Source organism: Leopardus geoffroyi, chromosome B2, assembly GCF_018350155.1.
Source record: "Leopardus geoffroyi isolate Oge1 chromosome B2, O.geoffroyi_Oge1_pat1.0, whole genome shotgun sequence".
NCBI classification, from domain to species: domain Eukaryota; kingdom Metazoa; phylum Chordata; class Mammalia; order Carnivora; family Felidae; genus Leopardus; species Leopardus geoffroyi.
Window position 1 is genome coordinate 136,620,014 of NC_059332.1, and position 22,092 is coordinate 136,642,105.

General features: G+C 42.2%; 1 protein-coding gene across 6 annotated transcripts in view; it reads left to right on the forward strand.

The window, feature by feature from the left end:
- The window catches only part of CCDC170 (coiled-coil domain containing 170), a 106,112-nt gene that overhangs the window by 49,891 nt on the left and 34,129 nt on the right, over positions 1-22,092 (forward strand). For 4 of the 6 annotated variants that reach the window (XM_045500042.1, XM_045500041.1, XM_045500039.1 and 1 more), the window contains 3 exons: positions 610-754; positions 5,501-5,686; positions 17,050-17,367. In XM_045500042.1, coding sequence (XP_045355998.1) covers positions 610-754; positions 5,501-5,686; positions 17,050-17,367 — 649 coding nt within the window. The remainder of the gene's footprint in view (positions 1-609; positions 755-5,500; positions 5,687-17,049; positions 17,368-22,092) is intronic. The other 2 variants (XM_045500043.1, XM_045500040.1) reach the window with 2 other exon arrangements.

The following is a 22,092-nucleotide window of genomic DNA, read 5'->3' on the forward strand; positions in this document are numbered from 1 at the left end:
TTGGCTCAGGTCATGATCTCAAGGTTTGTGAGTTCGAGCCCCACGTCTGGCTCTGTGCTGACAGCTCAGAGCCTGGAGCCTGCTTTGGGTTCTCTCTCTCTCTCTCTCTCTCTCCCTCTCCCTCTCCCTCTCCCTCTCCCCCTCCCTCTCCCTCCCCCACTCACGCTCTCTCTCTGTCTCTCAAAAATAAATAAACATAAAAAATTAAAAAAAAAGAAATATAGCAGCACTGTCCTTTTTACTCATGAAAACCCAAAGGAGACCCATGACTATATATATCCATGTGTGATCTAGAGATTTATTGCTGCTTCTGCAAATCCTAAATGGTGGAGGACAAGAGGCAGAGAGTCTGTTTCCTTTGCTGTTACTAGATCTAAGATGCCATGAAGATTTTTCTACATTTCTGCAAAGCGTAGATACCCAGGATGTTTTTCACTTTTCTCCTTCCCTTATGGGGCTTGCATGACAACGATGTGCTCTGTGTCTGGGAAACTGTATTGTGTTGAAAATGGTGATAGGATTATATAGAACTTAAGTTTCGAACTTTGTTTGATGAATGATCTCTTGTATGGCGTCAAAACTTGACTTATTTGTTAATTTGCCCTATAGAAAGTGTTTAAAGGAAAATGAGGAGAATAAGAAGCAAGTCTCAAAGAATTGCAGGAGACATGAAGAATTTCTAGCTCAACTCTGTGACTGCTTAGATCCGGACAAGAAGAATGAAAAGGCATCAGATGAAGATTTAATTCTAAAGGTGTTTGTATGCACATGAAAAAGAAGATAAATGTAGCGGTCATTCTGACGCGTGCCATGAAAGGAAACGTTGTGGTAGAGTGTGGGGGTGATAGGAGAATGGAACAGTAGCCCAAGTATAGCATTACTTGACTGTGTGACCTGAGATAAACCTTAATCACCTCTCTGACTCAATTCCACAATCCTTTCTAACATTATTTGGGATTACTTGCCCTCCACAAAGGATTAATTGTTTTGTCTAAAATATGTTCAGGTTGCCAAATACGATTAATTATTCATTTTAACCACGTATTTTGGGGAACAGTATTTTTAGTTACAGACAGAAACACACACACACACACACACACACACACACACACACACACACACACAACCAAAACCAACTGTGTCATTTTGGGATACTTCTTGAGTAGAAGGTTAAGATTAGTTCTAAAGTACTTTTTAAATTTTTGTTGAAATCAAATAATAAAAATCCTACTTTAATAGTAGGTTATGAGTAAGATTAAATTAGTTCTATCAGGTGAATAATTCACTTGGCACATAGTGATTCATTAGGGCACCTGAAAGTGTTGGGGCTCTCGCCATATCTTTGCTCATTTCACACCTTACATATCCTTGCTTCCTCACAGATTTCCTTGCAGCCAATCTTTTTTTCATTAAAATTGAGGTGTAATTGACATGCAATATTATAATAGTTCCAGATGTACAGCCTAATGATTCGATACTTATATACATTGTGAAATGATCACCATAGTAAATCTAGTCCCCATCTGTCACCAGAAAAAGTTACAGAAATTTTATTATTTTTTTCTTGTGATGAGAACTTTCAAGATCTGCTTGCCTGCAGTTTTCAAATATGTACTAAATACCATTGACTGTAGTCACCTTACTTCACCCCACATCTCTATGACCTATTCATTTCACAGCTGGAAGTCTGTACCTCTCACCCCCTTTTACCCATTTCACCGTCCCCCCAATCCTCCCCGTTGGTAACAACCGTTCTGTTCTCCATATACATGAGCCTTTTTGTTTTGTTTGTTCATGTGTTCTGTTTTTTAGATTCCACATGTAAGTGAAATCAGAGTATTTGTCTTTCTCTGACTTATTTCACTTAGTATAATACGTTCTAAGTCCATCCATGCTGTCACAAATGGCAAAATTTCATTCTCTTTTATGGCTGAGTAGTAGTCTATTATATATATACTAGAATTATTATTATATTATATGGTATATAATATTATACATTTATATAGTCTCACATCTTTATTCATCTGTTGATGGACACTTAGGTTGTTTCCCTCTCTTGGTTATTGTAAATTATGCTTCAGTGTACGTATGGGTACATATATGTTTTTAAATAGTGTTTTTATTTTGGGGGGATAAATACTGAGAAGTGGAATCCTAGGTCATATGGTAAATCTATTTTTAATTTTTTGAGGAACCTCCAGACTGTTTTTCCACAGTGACTGCACCAATTTACATGCCCACCCATAGTGCACAAGTGTTCCTTTTTCTCCACATCCTCACCAATTGTTATTTTTTTATCGTTTTGATATTAGCCATTCTGATGGATGTAAAGTGAAATCTCATTGTGCCTTTGATTTGTATTCCCTGGATAATTCATGATGATGAACATCTTTTCATGTGTCTGATGGTTATCTTCGGAAAAATGGCTATTCTGGCCCTCTGCCCATTTAAAAATATTTCTTTTTACATTTTTAAATTTATTTTTGAGAGAGAGAGGCAGAACACAAGTGGGGGAGGGGCAGAGAGAGAGGGAGACACAGAATCCGAAGCAGGCTCCAGGCTCTGAGCTGTCGGCACAGAGCCGCATGTGGGGCTCGAACCCAGGAACCATGAATTCATGACCTGAGCTGAAGTCAGTTGCTTAACCGACTGAGCCACCCAGGCACCCCATCTGCCCACTTTTTAAAATTAAGTTTATTTATTTTTTACAGAGAGCACACGTGGGCATAAGCGGGGGAGGGGCTGAGAGAGAGGGAGACAGAGAATCTCAAGCAGGCTCCTCGCTGTCAGTGCAGAGCCTGACTTAGGGCTCTGACCCACAGACCATGAGATCATGACCTGAGCCAAAACCAAGAGTCGGACACTTAACCAACTGACACCCCCAGGTGCCCCCATGCTGCCAGTCTTAAAGACCATGCCTCAAAGTTGTAGGAATAAGCTTCCCAACTGCACTGGCTGACAGCTGCAGAATAATCTTATTTTCCTTCGGGAAGTGTTCCTCTTCACCGATGGGTTTCGATAGTCCGGGCCTAGAGTCCACCCGATGAGCTCCAGGATGCTGGGCACATCTCTTCCCCCTCCCGGTTGCTCACCTGTGACCGGGAGCCTGGATGTCAAAGTCCCCTGTGCAGGGTCATTTGGGGGATTATTTTTAAAGCCAAGTGATAGGGAGAAGCAAAGAGCATGAAAAAACTCCTTCTTTCATGACCCCCTTTCCTCACATCAGAGACGGTCTCCAGGTGCTAATCCGGGTGTCGGTGCTGCATTCATTATGCCTTATGATTTTCTGTTTTCCAGATGCTTTGACATGTGGGGCCTTGCTGACCCAGGAGAGACTGTCTCCCGGGGTTAACCAGTTCCTTGTAAAAGAGGCTCCTGGGAGCATGGTTTTCCTGTGCAAACCAACCACTCCCACATCCCAGCCCTTAGCTCTCTCAGGCTCTACCCTCTGGGCCACTGCCCCCCTTCCCTAATCACCGCGGGGCTGGGCACCAGACAAGTGGGGACAGCCCCTGTGCTACTGCTGTTATTCAAACTAGCCAATCCCAAGCCTGCGTACCCCACCTTGCTCATTCCTTCCTGTGGAAACTGCCACAAAGACTTGCCCCTGTTATCTGTTGCTTCTCTGTGTCTCCTGACTGACCTGGCTGTTCCCTGTGTGGCCTCGTGTGGTGTGGCCTGCCCCCTCTTCTTGAGCACTGAGTAACAGACTCTTTTTCAGCGGCAGCTCTCTCCAGATCTGTTGGCCTCAGCATACCCAAAGAGTGATAGAAACTGTATTTTAAAACACATATTGGGATCCTAGGGCTTTAGCATCCCCAATTCGTGAGCAGGTATTTAAAAAAAAAATCACTGGTCAAGGTGCGCAAAGGTTGCTGTTTTGATCAACACTCACGAGGTGTTCCCCTGAGAAGTGGGACAAAAGCACTCCTTCAGTTTCAAAGCTGTGTCCTCACTTTTATTTTTCTTTTAAGTTTATTTATTTATTTTGGCTTTTAAAGTTTATGTATTTATTTGCACGCACACATGTGGGGGAGGGGCAGAGAGAAGGAGAGCCAGAATTCCAAGTAGTCTCTGCACCATCAGCACAGAGCCTGATGTGAGACTTGAACTCATGAACTGTGACATCACGACCTGAGCTGAGATCGAGTCAGATGCTTAACCGAGTGCACCACCCAGGTGCCTCCCCTTTCTCATTTTTAAAGCTCTCCTAATGTGCATGTGCACTCCCAGGAAACCAAGGAGGCGTTCCAAGGAGACTTATTTGGCATTTGTCCATTTCACAGATATTTAGTGAGTGACTACTATATGCTAGGCACGGTTCTGGGCGCTGGTGGGGCGGCAGTGAACGAGATAAGACTGAATCTGTGCTCTCCTAGAGCTTTCGTTATTGTGAGATAAAGATGAGGGGGAAATAAATATCTAGTATTCTGCCATGTAGGAAAAGGTGACAAAAAACCAGTCGGGATGTGGAGAGACAGAGGGAAGCAGGTTAGAGGTGTGGGAGGCTAGTGTAGTAGACTGACCAAGGAGCGCCCCTCTGAGGTGGGGACTTTTGGAAGCTGTTGGGGACTGAGCGTACACACAGGCGGAACAGTATTTCCTCAGGGAAGAGGAAATAGCCCTGAGGTGGGAGCAGGGCACCACGTTGACAAAGCTCTGAGGCTTAAGGATGGGTCACTTCCCCCCCCCCCCCCCCCCCCTCCGCCCAGAGCCCTAACACAAATACTGACTCGGGAGTGTGAAGTCTCAGCCCTTCCTATGGGCGTCCTCAGGGCCTTACCCACTGAGCTGTGCAGAGGGGGGTGGGGGGGGGGGGCTTGTTCCTCAGGGCCAAGGATCCTGTCTGATTTCATTTTCCCTCCTCATACATCTTACAGATCTTATTAATGCTTCCAGCCAACAACCCAAACGCACAACAACACAGAGTGAAAAGTTCTCCTAATCCCAATGATAGCCACTGTTTGAGCGTGTTATTCCAGATTTTTCTATGCTGATATTAATTAGAAGGATTTTCTTTTTCAAAAGAGAATCCTGCTTTCATCTCCGTAGGGCCCCCCCACACCCCCCCCCCCCCCCCCGCCCCATGCCAGGTAGTGCCTTGGAGGCAGTTGGTGCCATGAGACGGGGGCAGAATAGAACTCCCTTGCTTCCTCACCTACTGTAATCTCTGTAGAATATCAGCTCCCCCAGATTACTGAAGCCAGGGGCTTGCTGATGCTTGCTCTGTCACTCGCTCTCTCGGGAACCATTTGGCAGGACTGTCCTCCGTGTTGCCCTGTAGCTATCTCTTGATTAATTTTAATTTGATCTGTGGGTCTGCTCATAACAACAGTGTAGAGGCTGCTTTTGAAAATGTGCTCCTTTGAGTGGATGGAGGGACCCTGCTTGCACTCGTCTGGATAACGCAGTCAGTGGGGTTTGTAGATCAGAGGTGCTTAGAGGAAGTGGTTTCAAATTGTTCATTTTTACAGGACAACTGTAATTGCTTCCTCTTCAGCTTAGAGAACTGTGCAAGGAAAATGCATTCGTAAAAGGACAAATTGTTACTCTTGAAGAGACTGTAAATGTCCATGAGATGGAAGCAAAAGCTAGCAGAGAAACCATCATGAGGCTGGTTTCAGAAGTAAACAGAGCGCAGGAAAAAGCTGCCTCCTGCACTGAAGAGAAAGACAAGCTGGGCCAGGTACAGTATGTGAAGTGTGCGTGTGCATCTGTGATGGTGTTTACGAAGCAGAAATTGAAAACCAGATGTGGGCGAGCACACTAGCATTACTGGCCACGGTTTCGAAGGGCTGCTCTCAGCAGGCGGGCTGGGGGTGGGGGGGCAGCACGGGACTCAGTGACCTCAACGGGCCATTTGATGCGCATTTTTGTCTAATTAGGAAAAAAAAAAAAAAGAAATACGACACATTTAAACGTAGAGTTTGTAGAGGATGTGCCCTACTTTAGTTAGACTCTAAGGATTTTAAAAATTCAAACATTAATTTTTTTTTGAACAAATAGGTAATGCATCAACATTCTGAAGTTCAAAATTCTAAATGGACATAAGGGTGTATGGGGAAAGTCTTCCCTGCACCCACTGCCTCTGGCCACCCAGTTGTTCGCAGAGGCAACCCCTGTTAACAATTTTTTATATGCTTTTCTAGAAATATTCTGTATACACGTATATACGTGTTCTTTTTATTTAGTTTTTAAAATTTATTTAATTTGAGAGAGACAGAGTGAGTGAGTAGGGGAGGGGAAGAGAGAGAGAATATCTGAAACAGGGAGCTGTTAGCGTAGAGCCGGTCATGGGCTCGATCGCATGAACCTCCAGATCAGGACCTGAGCCAAAATCAAGAGTTGGACGCTCAACTGACTGGGCCACACAGGCACTCTCTTTTTATTTAATTTTAATACAAATGGAAGCGTGCTCTACATTATATTTTTCTCTTTTTATTTTTAACACAAAATGGTAATATACCACGCACTATTATAAACAAGGTTGCTATGAATAATCTTATATTGTCATGCATGAGAATGTATCAGTAAGACAAAACCTTAGAGGTATACTTGCGGGGTCAAGGGTTGTAGGTATTATTTAGAGAGAGACCGTCAAAAGGAAGCATCTCTTAATTCTGACCCTTTATTTACACAATGAATTGCTTGATCTCTTCAAATTACCTAAAACCTGTTTGAGCGTGCAAATAAATACTATATGCTTTTTAACATTATAGAACCCTTCAATTATATTTTTATATTTTTGTGACAAAGAAACTGATCATGGGATTAATAATAACGATGAGTTTTCACAAGTGAAAGTGAACCAGTGCAATCAGTTAACAAAATGCATAGAAGACAAGTGATAAAGGAGATGTGGTTTAAAATTAGGTAATGACTGGATTGGATTCAGGTTAAATATTTTCGGCAAGGGTAGTTCAAAGGTGAAGGTGTATACCTCGTATCACAGGCAAGTAATGAATGCTAGATGGTTCCTTGTTGCTGACACTGTTTGCTCTTTGTAGCATAAAGGTACGTGTTTTTCTTTTGCAGTTAAGTAAGCTGTCTCTGGGTAGATTATTTCTGATAATTGGCAGGTTATTTCTGTTCCCCATTGACTTTACCAAGTGGTGTTATCATCGTTGATTCTTGCCTGGATTAATTACCTCAGGGGTGGCAAAAAGGTAATATTCAAATCTTACCACTCCTTTTGCTTATTAGCTGGCATTCTTCTGTAAAGAAAAGCTTTTTATTCCTTTTCTTTTCAGTTCTGTGGACACATGGATTTTTATTTACTTATTGTTATAGTCAGTGACTATTTATTTTTATTTTTTTTGGTGCTCCAAATTCACTGAATTGGCCCAGCAGCAGCAGCCCCTTCAGGATGGTCTCTGTGACCTTGAACCTCATCCCTTTGGTCTTTTAACATTTCCTTGCTTTTTCTGACAGAACACATGACATCTTAGGGTCTTTCAGACCACAGAACTACAATCAACCTATTCTTTAGGGAGCTTTAGTGCCTTTTACTGGAGGATGGTGCTGAAAGCCAAGAGTTAGGCTTTCGATGTGCTCATTGCTGTTGGGATGTCATTTCTTTCAGTGGACAGAGCTAGAAGTACGTTTTAGTAATAAAGTAATACTGGTATTTAAAAAATTTTTTTTTTCAACGTTTATTTATTTTTGGGACAGAGAGAGACAGAGCATGAACGGGGGAGGGGCAGAGAGAGAGGGAGACACAGAATCGGAAACAGGCTCCAGGCTCTGAGCCATCAGCCCAGAGCCTGACGCGGGGCTCGAACTCCCGGACCGCGAGATCGTGACCTGGCTGAAGTCGGACGCTTAACCGACTGCGCCACCCAGGCGCCCCTAGAAGTACGTTTTAGTAATAAAGTAATACTGGTATTTTAAATAAAAAGTGATATTTAGAGTTTTTAAAATATCTTTTGTTTTATAGTAGTATGTTTTGAATCTTAATCATAATATTTACTTATTTGCTTTGTCTTTCAATATATAAAAAGTTATTTCAAAATTATGCTTTTAATCTCTTACCTACCAGTAAGACTTCTTCTGAGTGAAGTTTAAGTCTCTCAGGTTTCTTACTTACTTACTTACTTACTTACTTTATTTATTTATTTATTTATTTATTTATTTATTTATTTAACTTTAGAGAGAGGGAGAGGAGGGAGAGCATTTGAGTGGGAGTGGGGGAGGAGCGGAGGGGGGACAGAGAGAAAGAGACGTTTTTTTTAATGTTTATTTTATTTTTGAGAGAGAGAGAGAGAGAGAGACAGACAAACAGAACGTGAGCAGGGGAGGGGGCAGAGAGAGAGGGAGACACAGGATCCAAAGCAGGCTCCAGACTCTGAGCTGTCAGCACTGTCTGATGTGGGGCTCGAACCCATGAACTGTGAGATCATGACCTGAGCCAAAGTTGGATCTTAACCAACTGAACTACCCAGGCGCCCCTAGAGAGTGAGAGAGAGAGGGAGGAAGGGGGAGAGAGAGAGAGAGAGAGAGAGAGAGAGAGAATATGAATCTTAAGCAGGCTGCATGCTCAGTACAGAGCCTGACACAAGGCTCGATCCCACAACCTTGGGATGATGATCTGAGCCAAAATCAAGAGTTGGGCGCTCAACTGACTGAGCCACCCAGGCACCCCCCCCACCCCCCCTTTTTTTTTTTTTTTACAGATTTTTTACTGTAATACTATCAGCAATATAGTATAATAGTCACTGTTTATACATCACTTACCATTAGCATAGTCGTGCTAACTGCTCAAAGAAGTTATGTACTTTGCTCAAGTTCACATAGCTATTAAGTAGCAAAGCTGGGATTTGGGTCATTAAATTATCATGCTGTTAACAATAATCCCTTGACATGTATATTCACAGCTATATCCTGCATACCAGTCTGATGCTAAAACTTATTTGTCAGTGGAACTACAGCAATTTGTAGTTATGCAGATTTTCTCAGTGAATGAATAACTTCAATCACAAATAGCAATTGTTAAGTTATCAAGCCTTGAAAATTAGGAAGAATTTATTATTTATTTATGAAAATGCACACCTGAAGATTAGCAGTAGGAAATGAAAATGTGTTATAAGAGCACATCAGAAAAACAGAACTTATTCCTTTTCTTATATGTATCTTAACTTGTAAATGATGCAATGTTGTTCAGGCTTGGAAACACATTCATTTTGGGATGAAGTTCCTGCCAAAATAATAAAAATTGTAAAAAAAATACGGGCAGTAAAAAAACTTGAGGTCTTTAATAAAGTGCTCATTCATAGGATTATGACTCCAAAGATTTACTGCTGAAAAATACTGACTAGTGGTTTTGCTGACACATTAATGGCCTCAGGAAGAATCTTCATAATGCTTTCTAAAGCTCTGTTTTTGAGGTAGGAAACTTACTTTATTAGCGAAGCCCAGAATGACTGCAGAAGGAGTGGTTTCCACCGTCTGTGGTGCTGTTTTTACCAAACTCAATTTTTCTGACGTTCTTAATTACTCTATTTAGGTTACTTTATAAAAAAATTTCCCAAATAAAAGTCCAGGTGATTTATTACATATGTGGAAATTATATTCTTTAAAAATCTTTAGTAGTTAGTATTGAAGTATGTTTTAACAACTGTCAAAGATTGGCACCTTTTCTTTTGGTTATTTTGAAGTAATTCAGTGTTGAAAGACATAGGCACTTTACCTACACAAGCTACACGTACGTTTCCCATAGACTGTACAAATTCAGCTCAGTGGATCGGAAATTAAATTTACATATGGGATTTCAGACAGCACCTTTTTCTTCACACTGTTCACATTTTCTTTTAATTCTGGTAGCTAGAAGTGAAGCTAAGAAAGAATATTGGTTTTGGAATTAGGCAGGTCTGGTTTGGAAGGATGTCCCCTCTGCTTCCCTGGTGTGTTCCCCTAAAGCAGTAAATGTAAGAGAGAACAGCATGAGACAGTAAACAGGGAGTGGAGTGGTTATGAAGCTAGGCTCTCAGGTTTTTATCCAGGCTCCAGAATCATTTGACTATGTGATCTGAGGCATACAACCTTACCTCCTTGAACCTCAATTTTTTTGTCTGTAAAATAGAAAAATAATTTAAGGATCTGTCTCTTACAATTAGTTTTAGCATTGAATGATATACATGAAATACTCAGGACATGCCCATCACCTGAAGATGCTCAGTGTTTTTATTTCCTTTTCCAGTTATTTACTTTTACCCAGGGATCCAAAGAAACGTAACATTATTTTAAGAGTATAGGCATATGGAAATAAGTTTCTGGAAGTAAGGACTTACTAGGTAGGATAAATTACTAAAGAAATTGAAGATCTCTTCACAATCCTAGAATTATGATGTTGGAAGTGACCCGGAGGTCTTTTAGAGTCTAGATCATGTAACTCTCTGTGTGAAATCAGAATCATCTTTAAAATGTCAGTGTCTGGGGGCGCCTGGGTGGCTCAGTTGGTTGAGCATCCGACTTCGGCTCAGGTCATGATCTCACAGTTTGTGAGTTGGAGCCCTGCATCGGGTTCTGTGCTGACAGCTCAGAGCCTGGAGCCTGCTTCAGATTCTGTGTCTCCCTCTCTCTCTGCCCCATCCCCACTCATGCTCTGTCTCCCTCTGTCTTAAAAATAAATAAAACATTAAAAAAAAAATTAAAATGTCAGTGTCTAGCTAGTTTCCAGGCTCCCCTTGAACTCCTCCAGAGACAAGGAACTCACTACTGAACAAGGAGGTCCATATTCTCTGTATAGTTCAGTTGTTTCACAGTTCTCCATTGTAGCAAGTCAGGGTCAGAATCCCCATAATTCACATCCTATTCTGGTTCTCTCTTAATGAAACTTCATAGAATAAACTGAAATCTCTTTCTTATGGCTAACTTTCAAGCTTTTAAAGACAATTGTTATGGATTTCTAAGTCTTTTCTTTTGGCTAAACAGCCTGTATCTTTCAAACTTTGAATCTTATTTCTTATCATCTGTTAGTTTGGGAGAGTTCTAGCCTCTGAGTGAGGAATTAAAAAGAAAATAAGCACTAAAATAATATCTGCTCAGATTATAGAAAATAAACCATTCCTAAGACTCTGAAGTAAAATTTAAAACCCTCTCTCCTTCCACTTCTAGCCTCAATGGGGCATTCCTGCTTTATTTATTTTTTAAAATTTTTATTTATTTTTAATTTTTATTTATTATATATTTTTTAATTTACATCCAAGTTAGTTAGCATATAGTGCAACAATGATTTCAGGAGTAGATTCCTTGAGGGCCATTCCTATTTTAGCTTCTGATAGTTACTATTGAGACTTAAAACGGATACATTTCTGTTTCTGATTCACCAACGCGAGATAGTATTTTTAGACTTTCTGCTAGAGTGTGGAAGGAATGTAATGTCTCCTGCTTTTTCACTCCCCTCTCTTCCCAGTTTTATTTTATTATTGTATTTACGTTGTCAAGGTTTGTAATACTTATGTTGTGTTCTGTAACTATAATTAAGTCTTCCAAAGTCTTCTAAAACTTTGGCTTTAGATTCAGTCTATGCATTTAAAATAAATTAAAACAGCACTTAAAATAACATGAGCACATAAATATTTTTATTATGGGTCTAATCCCACCATGGGATGCTGAATCCATTCCATTTTGACAATGTCCCTCTTAAAATTTCCAGCTGGGAACTGTCCATGGTCCTCCAGGTACAATCTGACCATTACAGGGCACAGTGTTTGCAGTACTGTGGTGAAGCCCAGGAACACGCCGGCCTCACGAGCAGCTAAATTCATTGTCAACTTGTACTGAGTTTGTCAATAATGAGAATTTCAAACTTAAGTTGAATTCTTATTATTTTCCAGGTTTGAAGATGCCACTGGGAGAGCTTAGGGTGTGTGTGTGTGTGTGTGTGTGTGTGTTTCTATCACTATTGACTCGGCACTTTACATGGACCAGCATTTCCCGGGTGTTTTCATAGTTGTCAGTGTTCTGTCATATCTTCCTTACGTTTATGCCCCCCAGCTACAGGTCCCTTCTCCAGAGATGAGCAAAATGGGCACTTGCTTGTGCTTGTTTCTAGAGAGGTGTCCTGTTTATGTAGGTACAAATGGCACTAGACACTTGATTAGGCGCCTTACTTTTTTCACTAACTGTACCTTGGAGAGTCTTCCGTATCAGTACATAAAAAGTTTACTCAATTCTTTTTAAGACTACATAGTGTTCTATGGTACAGGTGTCTCATATTGGTTTAACCCATCACATATCAGTGAGTATTTGTGTAGTACCTGATCTTTTGCTGTATCGTAATGGAATAACTTTGCACGTACATCATTTTCCATATTTAGTAGTCTATCCTACAGATCTAATCTTGACACTAGACTTGTAGGGCCACAGGGCCTACATATATTCTATTTTGTTAGATTAAAAAAAAATTTTTTTTTAAATTTTTTTTTTTTAACGTTTATTTATTTTTGAGACAGAGAGAGCATGAACGGGGGAGGGTCAGAGAGAGGGAGACACAGAATCCGAAACAGGCTCCAGGCTCTGAGCTGTCAGCACAGAGCCCGATGCGGGGCTCGAACTCACGGACCGCGAGATCATGACCTGAGCCGAAGTCGGCCGCCTAACCGACTAAGCCACCCAGGCGCCCCTAAAAAAAATTTTTTTAATGTTTATTTTTGAGAGAGAGAGAGAGAGAGAGAGAGACAGAGTGCGAGTGGGGGAGGAGCAGAGAGAGAGGGAGACACAGAATCCAAAGCAGGGTCAGGCTCTGAGCTGTCAGCACAGAGCCTGATGCAGGGCTCGAACCCACGAACCATGAGATCATGACCTGAGCCAAAGTCGGATGCTCAACTGACTGAGCCATCCAGGCAACCCTATTTTGTTAGATATTTATATCAGAATTACACCTATACACACGTCTACCAATAATGAATAAGAACACCTTTTTGGGAGAATTTCTGAGCTTTTTTGTTAAATTTAACTACAGTAGGTAGATGTAATCCACTGGTTTTTAATTTTGCAAAATTTGTCTGGGGTTGGATGAATTAAACTCAAGCCAGAGGTTGATAATTAGTCATATATTTTTGAGAAGAAGTTTGATCTTGTGCATATGCAAATCCATATAGTAGGCAGCAAGATTAAAACAGGAGACAATTGTGTTTTAAAAACAAACCTTTGGGGGCACCTGGGTGGCTCAGTCAGTTGAGCATCTGATTCTTGGTTTCTGCTCAGGTCGTGATCCCAGGATTGTGGGATTGAGCCCTGCATCGGGCTCTGCACTGAGCATGGAGTCTGCTTGAGATTCTCTCTCTTTCCCTCTGCCCCTTTCCCTTCTCTCTCTCTCTGCAATAAAAATAAATAAATAAGTACAAACCTTTGAACGATTTTATTATTTAATGCATTTAATTGGGAATTGATACAGACATGCATTTAATTGGGAAGCTAACTCAAACACCTTCATCATATTATTTACAATTGTTTTTGCTAAAAGTAATTGTGGAGGGGTCATTATTCATTTCTTGCATTAATAGGACTAAAGCTCAATTAAAAATTAAAAAAAAAAAAGAGAGATCCCCTCACTGTCTCTGTAAGGCCTGTCCTCGTCTGCAAATGTGATTTTCTCTGTGGAGGTCAGCCCTGATTTTGCTTAGAGAGAGCACTTGTTTCTTGCTCTGCGTGTCAGTGTAGTCTGACAGCAGTCCCCGGGTCCTGCCGGTGATACCGATGTCACACTACACAAGCGTATCCTTGAGGTAGCCATGCAACCACACTCCAGTGCCGTCTCTGCTACCTCTACAGGTAATTGCATTTGCAGCCTGAGGACATCTGTTCCCAGTAGATCAGCCCAGTGCTCCGAAATCCTCAAGCGCTTAATCAGAGCGCCGAGGGAGCGGCCATCCCCAAGGCCCTGTCACTGGCTCCCAAGGCCTGCGCTTCATGTGAGAAACAGCATATAGTTCGCTGGGCTGAAACGTGTCCAGAAGAGAAATCCAGCCTGCTGACATGTGCTCCTGTATTTTATGATCACAAATGAATTTTCTGACTTTTACCAGACGTGCAGTTTCATGTGTTGGGTTTGTTAGGGACTGGCTCTTGTCTTGAGGGCAGGGAGACAATAATCTGATATCCGGGGTGGAAAAAAGGTCCTCATAGGTGGAATATTTTAACTGTGCTTATTGGTTTCTTGGTGAAAGCTGCCGGTTGGTTAGTCTACTCCACACCGACGGTATGTCTATAGTACTCAAACGTCTGATGTATTTTTTTGTGTATTTTGAGAACTTTTTGTACTTAGTTAAAAATATCACTCACTCTCTCGGTCATGGAAATTCCCCTTTTGCGTTAGGGGTTTTCTTTTAATATAAAAGTCAGCATATAACATTCTAGAGGTTTGTGTTTTTTTTTTTAGAGCTCTGTATCACTGAATTTGGGACTTCAGTTTTCTAACCACATGCTAGATTGTAGTTTTTAAGTAAAACGTGTAGTTTCTAATTTATTATCACCAGCGCTGATACTGGTTATCCAAATGGAGCAGCTATTGTGTTACTATCTGAGAAAGAAATCTGTAAAGTCTTTTTTTTTAAATTTTTTTTTCAACGTTTATTTGTTTTTGGGACAGAGAGAGACAGAGCATGAATGGGGGAGGGGCAGAGAGAGAGGGAGACACAGAATCGGAAACAGGCTCCAGGCTCTGAGCCATCAGCCCAGAGCCTGACGCGGGGCTCGAACTCACGGACCGCGAGATCGTGACCTGGCTGAAGTCGGATGCTTACCTGACTGCGCCACCCAGGCGCCCCTAAAGTCTTAAAATATTGTATTTGTGATAAAGTGCCCTTGACTCTATTTTAAGGGCTGTAATTTAATTAGCAGTAGTGAAGCTTCTCCTTACGGAAGACTAGAATCGAAAGGGAGCCGGGAAACGAAGCTGTTGCCAGGACCTTGAGAAGCAAAGTGTCTCACAAAATAGGTTCCATAATCCATAATTAGTTTAGCCATTACATCTCTGAAAAGGGCAGCCTTCTCTAACTACCTATCCACTCAATGACTTTTATTTCAAATTGTTGCTGGAGACTTCCTTGATTAAAAAATCAGAAGGAGAAAAAAGTAAGATAGTCTCTTTTTTACAAGACTGGTGCTCTAAGCCCTGAGCTGTGGAGCCAACCACAATATATTCTCTTTTTTATAAAAAGTAAAGAAGTAACATCTTTCCTGTCTTCAAGCTGCTGGTGGAGATTTTAAAAGTCCAGTTCTGATGCAAGACGGATGAGTGCATTTTAACTAGTAGCCTGAAATGTTGTTGGCCTGTTTAGATGTGGAATCTGTTATTCAAAGATACTGTTCGCTTTTCGTTGTTTTTGACTCTAACATAGTATTAAAAACTTGTTTTTTTTTAATGTTTATTTTTGAAAGAGAGAGAGAGTGGGGGAGGGGCAGAGAGAGAGAGAGGGAGACACAGAATCCAAAGCAGGCTCCAGGCTCTGAGCTGTCAGCACAGAGCCCGACGTGGGGCTTGAACTCACGGACCGCGAGATCATGACCTGAGCCGAAGTCGGACACTCAACTGACTGAGGCACCCAGGCACCCCAGAAAGAGAGAATCTTAACCAGGCTCCATGCTCAGCATGGGGCCCAATGCAGGGCTCGATCCGCCTACCCTGGGACCATGACCTGAGCCAAAATCAAGAGTTGGATGCTCAACTGACTGAACCACTCAGGCGCCCCATTTTTTAAAAATGACTTTAAACTTGTCCTTTTTTTATGCCTCTTTGCACCATTCTGGATTATAGTACATAGAAGTAGGTACACAGGTAGCCTCCCTTATGCCCTTCCTTTATTTTTGTGAACCTAACAATACACATTATATTCTTTAAAATTACTGTTCTCGGGGTACCTGGGTGGCTCAGTCGGTTAAGCATCTGTCTTCAGCTCAGGTCATGATCTCACGGCTTGTGGGTTCTAGCCCTGCATTGGGCTGTGTGCTGACAGCTCAGAGCCTGGAGCCTGCTTTGGATTCTGTGTCTCCCTCTCTCTCTGCCCCTCCCCTGCTCACACTCTGTCTCCATCTCTAAAATAAATAAACATTAAAAAAAATTTTTTTTAAATTATTGTTCTCAGTATGGTACTTTATTTCCCTCTACTTTTATTTCTCCCACCCGCCAAATAGATATTTCTGTCTCTTTTCTTCAGGTTCTATCAGTTTTATGAGACAAGAAGATACACAGTAAATGAATATTGAAAGCAAGATCTGATTCTCCTTTATGCAGTGATGTTTTTATGAAAATGCTACTGTATTATTTAAAAGAGTATTAAGGAATCATCTTTATTCAAACAATTTTAGTGTGTAGGTAGGACTCTGAGGGTTTACTGTTTATTCAAAGTCAATTTCCATGTATATCAAACTTTACAGCAGATAATTCTGTAAACATTTTCTGAATATGGATTGCCTCTACCAGATGTTAGCCAACAACTTGTTTTTGTTAAGTCTTTCCAGAGGTCCACACAGAAAAGGCTTATATGCCAGTTTCCTTCTTTTCCTGGCCCTGGTTTTTTATCCCTTCTCTTTTTTTAGACACCTAAATTTACCTGACAGAGCCCTTAAAATTTAATTTTTTTAATTAAACAATTTTTAATGTTGGGGTACCTGGGTGGCTCAGTTGGTTAAGTGTCTGACTTCGGTTCATGTCATGATCTTGCAGTTCACAAGTTCAAGCCCTGCGTCGGGCTCTGTGCTGACAGCTCAGAGCCTGGAGCCTGCTTTGGATTCTGTATCTCCCTCTCTCTCTCTCTCTCTCCCCTTCCTCCACTTGCTCTCTGTCCCTGTCTATCTCTCTCTCTCTCTCTCTCTCTCTCAAAAAAAAAAAAAAAAACATTAAAAAATAATTGAAAAAATTTTTTAATGTTAAGCCTTTAAAATTTACAATTTTTGTGATGAGATGGTGGGGAATTTACAGTTAAACAGGGAATGTCGTGATTTAATCCTAACTCCGTGAAGTCAGTAAGCAAGGTAAACGGAAAGCAAATGCTCGTGTCCCTCAGTGGCCGCTAAGGTACCTGTCTTCACTTTCTGTACTTGTTTCAGGACCTGCTCAGTGCTGTAGAGACAAAGGAGGCTCTTGAAAGGGAAGTCAAGCTCTTCCAAGAAAGGCTGCTTGCTGGCCAGCGGGTCTGGGATGCCTCGAAGCAGGAAGTGAGCCTCTTGAAGAAAAGCTCTTGCGAGTTGGAGAAGAGCTTGGAGGCCAGCCGGGATGCGACGGCAGCCTCGAGAAACCAGCACTCCTCGTTTAGGGAGAAAGTCGCAGCGCTGCTCGGGGGCAGCTGGGGCACGATTGTGCCCACGGAGGATGCTATTTTGGAAAGGATCCGAGAAATGACCAGCCAGGGAGAGAGCAGGAAAAGTGTGAGTGGTGACTTCTGAGATTCTTAAGGACAGTCGTTTGCTGAGTTAGTGAAAGTATCATTTAAGTGTGGTTTTTATTACTTTCAGCTGTATGTCATGCTTAGGGAGCCTGGGGAGTCACTCAAATGACAGCTAATGACAATGGGGGTTCTGGAGTCAGACCTGACTGTGCTGAATCCTGTCTCTACTGCAATACTCGCTCACTCCAGGTGTGCCATGGGCAGGCTCCTGAGAACCTGTCTTTGAGATTCTGTGTTCTCACCTGCTGGACGGGGAGGGCTGAGGGGCCACACCCCTTATCTGAACCCCTTGGGGCCCAATGTGTTTTTGAATTGAGAATTTTTCAGGGTTTAGAAAGGTGAAATAGTACAGGGAACGGTAATGGAGGGAGCTCTCTTTTACACATCCCTCCTCAGTGGGGTCTGAGGCGGCACCCCAGAGTGAACCACATTCATCATTCTGCAGCAGAAGCTGTGACAAATCCATCACACAGAACACACCAGGACTGTGAAGAGCTTTGTGTCACTTCGGGTCAGGGTTTCCTGCCAGCTCCGGTCAGGTCAAGCTTTATCAGCAAGCGAGTTATGAAAAAAGCTGTCTGTTTCCAGATACTTTCAGATTTTGGAATTGCACGTAAGGGTTACCGGGCCTGTAAGAGTATCTGCCCCATAAGGTTATTGCTTGTTGCAAGCAATAAATGAAAAAGAAGATTGTTCTGAAGTCCTTAATGCAGTGCCGGGCACACAATGATGATAAATATTAACTATCGCTGCCCTTGATTCTCCTCATCTCCCTCCTTCTCTTCATAACGCATTGGTGCCTGGAACAGTCTTTTAGGGAACCCGTTGAACAAACGGAGATAGATGTTTGGATTCATATATATGACTGAAGCTTGTTTAATATTGCTATCTTGTTTATACTATTAATAATTCTCCTTGGGGCACCCGGGTGGCTTGGCCGGTTAGGCGACTTGACTCTTGATTTCATCTCAGGTCACAATCTCATGGTTCATGAAATGGAGCCCTGCGTCCTGCTCTGTGCAGCACGGAGCCTGCTTGGGATTCTCTCTCCCTCCCCACCCGCTCGCGCTCTCTCTCAAAATAAATAAAAAAACTTAAAAAAAAAATTCTCCTTTACTGTCTAGCTTTGCTTGGCAGAGTCAACTTCAGCCTGACTAAATTACTATCAAATGCAAATTATTGAAGCCCTACTTTAAGTAATGAGGTTTTAAAGTAAATAATATCCAAATTCTAGGTGTAACTCCACTGTGATCTACCTCTGTGAGTTCATGTTGGTTCAAAGGAGAAATTGCTTTTTTCCCTTTTTTGATGTTTCTAAAATACTCAGAGCCATCACTAACTCAGAGTTCAGGGTGGCATTTGAAAATTTCCTTTAATGATAAAACATTTTCAATCCCCTTTAAAAAATTCTCCAAAATTCATGTGTGCTCTTAGGAGCAAGTCAGGTGACCCCTTTGTCCAGGTGTAGGGTTCTCTTTGTGGATATAAAATGTGCAGGTCTCTGAGGGTAACTCAGTTTTTCTTGTGATTGGTCCTGGATTGCAGAAGAACATTACTTCCAGGACTGAGAACAATTTCATTAAGTTATTTACCTTGTCTAGTAAGAGATGCACTTCAGTAGCTAATGGTCCTTAACCATTTCATTTTATTGCTTCCCTCTTCTGGTTTTCCAAATGTTTTCCTGAAACTATTTTAATTCAGCATGTGAAGCACGGCATAAAATTGTCAGCGTGATGTATATGTTTATTTTCTGAAGCAAAATGATGTAAATTGGTTAAGCTGGCTATGCCTTCCCCTACTCCCCATAAAAATCAGAATGATTCAGAGTCTTTTTAGTGCCTTTGTCTGCCTTTTCTACCCTGTAATTTTTTTCAATAGCTGTTCTCACTATTTAAAAGCCCGAAATCAAGCGTATAGCTGGCATCTTGTGTGACTCATCTTCAAGTAAAATCAGGAGAAAATGGATTTCATATATTGTCTTAGAAATGTTTCTAAAGAATGGGAGCTTTACAGATTGATGAATCTGTTTGTTGAGGGGGCCATACACCCCTGCCAGCTGCCGTGGTGAAACACACACTCAACAGTTGCGTAACACCCATGTGAAGGCCCAGTGGTGGGTTCAGGCCGGGCCTGGCAAATTTTGCCGCTTCATGTAGACTCCCACTTTGTGAACCTTGCCTTTCTTATTTTCCCTGTTGCTGTTCATTTTTACTCTCCTATATTTGCAGTTCTCAGTAGAATTCAGGACACCACCCACACGCTTTCAGTAAGTCACTTCCACTTGTTCCTGGCTTTTCTGCTTGTAGCCAAGTCAAATTCTCTTTTTAAAAGCTTTACTGTGGGGCGCCTGGGTGGCGCAGTCGGTTAAGCGTCCGACTTCAGCCAGGTCACGATCTCGCGGTCCGTGAGTTCGAGCCCCGCGTCGGGCTCTGGGCTGATGGCTCAGAGCCTGGAGCCTGCTTCCGATTCTGTGTCTCCCTCTCTCTCTGCCCCTCCCCCGTTCATGCTGTGTCTCTCTCTGTCCCAAAAACGAATAAACGTTGGAAAAAAAAAAAAATTAAAAAAAAAAAAAAAAGCTTTACTGTTTCTTGGGGTAGTGTTTCTCAGTTTGGCACTATTGACGTTTCAGGCTGGGTAATCCTTTGTCATGGGGCTGCTTTGTATGTACATTGTAGGGTATTTAACAGCATCTCTGGCTTCTACCCAGTAGGTACCAATGCCACTATTTTCCCTCTCAATTTGTGACAACCAGTGATGTCTCCAGGCAAATGTCCCTGGAGGATGAAATCACCCCCGGTTGGAAACCAGTCTCTTAAAGGAATGTCCTGCTGTTGGGTTCTTAGGAATTCTAAATGAGTGTTTCGATGATGTTTAGCCTTGAAATTTCAGTACACTTGTAACAGGTGTTTTTGAAATAATGATGTCTTGCACAATGACAGAAAGTTGCGACATTTTCAGATTTTAGTGTAGGTTTTTTTTTTTTTTTTTCAACGTTTATTTATTTTTGGGACAGAGAGAGACAGAGCATGAATGGGGGAGGGGCAGAGAGAGAGGGAGACACAGAATCGGAAACAGGCTCCAGGCTCTGAGCCATCAGCCCAGAGCCCGATGCGGGGCTCGAACTCACGGACCGCGAGATCGTGACCTGGCTGAAGTCGGACACTTAACCGACTGCGCCACCCAGGCGCCCCTTTAGTGTAGGTTTTTGAGGCAAACATTTTTTTTTCCTTACTTAAAATTTTTTTTTAACATTTATTCATTTTTGAGAGTGAGAAAGATAGACCATGAGTGGGGCAGGGGCAGAGAGAGAGGGAGACACAGAATCCGAAGCGGGCTCCAGGCTTTGAGCTGTCAGCACAGGGCCCATCGTGGGGCTCGAACTCATGGACTGCGAGATCATGACCTGAGCTGAAGTCGGATGCTTAACCGACTGAGCCACCCAGGCACCCCTTCCTTACTTTTAGATATTTCCTAACCAACTCATCATCTGGATGAGAAGTGATTATGTACAGAGAGGACAGGACCATGATTGCTCTCTATGTCATTTCCTAAATTGAAGGCAATTCATACAAGCTTACACACGATTATCTAGACAGCTCTTTTGTTCTTCTTTAGGCACACATAAGGGTTTATTTTGTTCACTGGAGTGTTTCTTGGTCCAGTGGCTCCAGGTGAGCTGTGGGGACCCAGCCTGAGGCCCTAAAGGACCTGAGACGTGCTTTACAGCCCCCTGCTCCCTCATCTGAACTGATCACTCTGCTTTGTTCCTAATTCTCCTGATGCACAAAACCAAACATTTACCCAGAATCTTCGGCAGACTTCCACTGTCATTTCATTGCCCCAAATTATGTTACATGGTCACACCTAGCTATGGGGGCACCTGGGAGAGTGAAAAGATAGAGATTTTGGCTCTCCTGGCATCTACAGTGTCGTAATTTCCTAGGATGGCCATAACAAAGTGCCTCTAACCTGGTGGCTTAAACAATAGAAGTGTGTTTGTATTGTCTCCCAGTTCTGGAGGCTGTAAATCTAAAATCATGATGTCGGCTAGGTTGGCTTCTTCTGAGGCTATAAGGGAGAATCTGTTCCAGGACTCTTGCCTGGCTTCTGGTAGTCTCAGGTGGTCCTTGGCTTATGAATGGCCCTCTCTCTACATCTTCACGTTATTTTCCTTCTATTTGTATGCGTCTCTGTGTCCACATTTTCCCTTTTTTATAAGCACACTAGTCATATTGCATTAGGGCCCAGCTCTGTAAAGACTGTATTTCCAAATAAGGTCACATTCTGAGGTACTGGGGGACTTGAACATACCTCTTTTATGGAGAACCCAATTTAACCTGTAACAAAAGTCGACATGGGGCACCTGGGTGGCTCAGTCAGTTGAGAGAGCCCGACCCTTGGTTTCAGCTCAAGTCATGATCCCAGGGTTGTGGGAATGACCCTTGTGTCATTCGGGCTCTGTGCTGAGTGTGGAGCCTGCTTGGGGTTCTCTCTCCCTCCCCTTCTCTCTCTCTCTCTCTCTCTCTCTCTGTCCCTCAGTCCCTCTCCACCCCCTTAAAAAAAAGCATACACACCGATAATAAGGAAAGAGAATTTGATTGATGTTTTATTCCTGGTCCCTGACAACATATTTTATATACTTCCTAAGTGAAAATTACAGCTTGACTAATGAGAAAAGAGCTGTATGTCCAAAAGACACTCACTG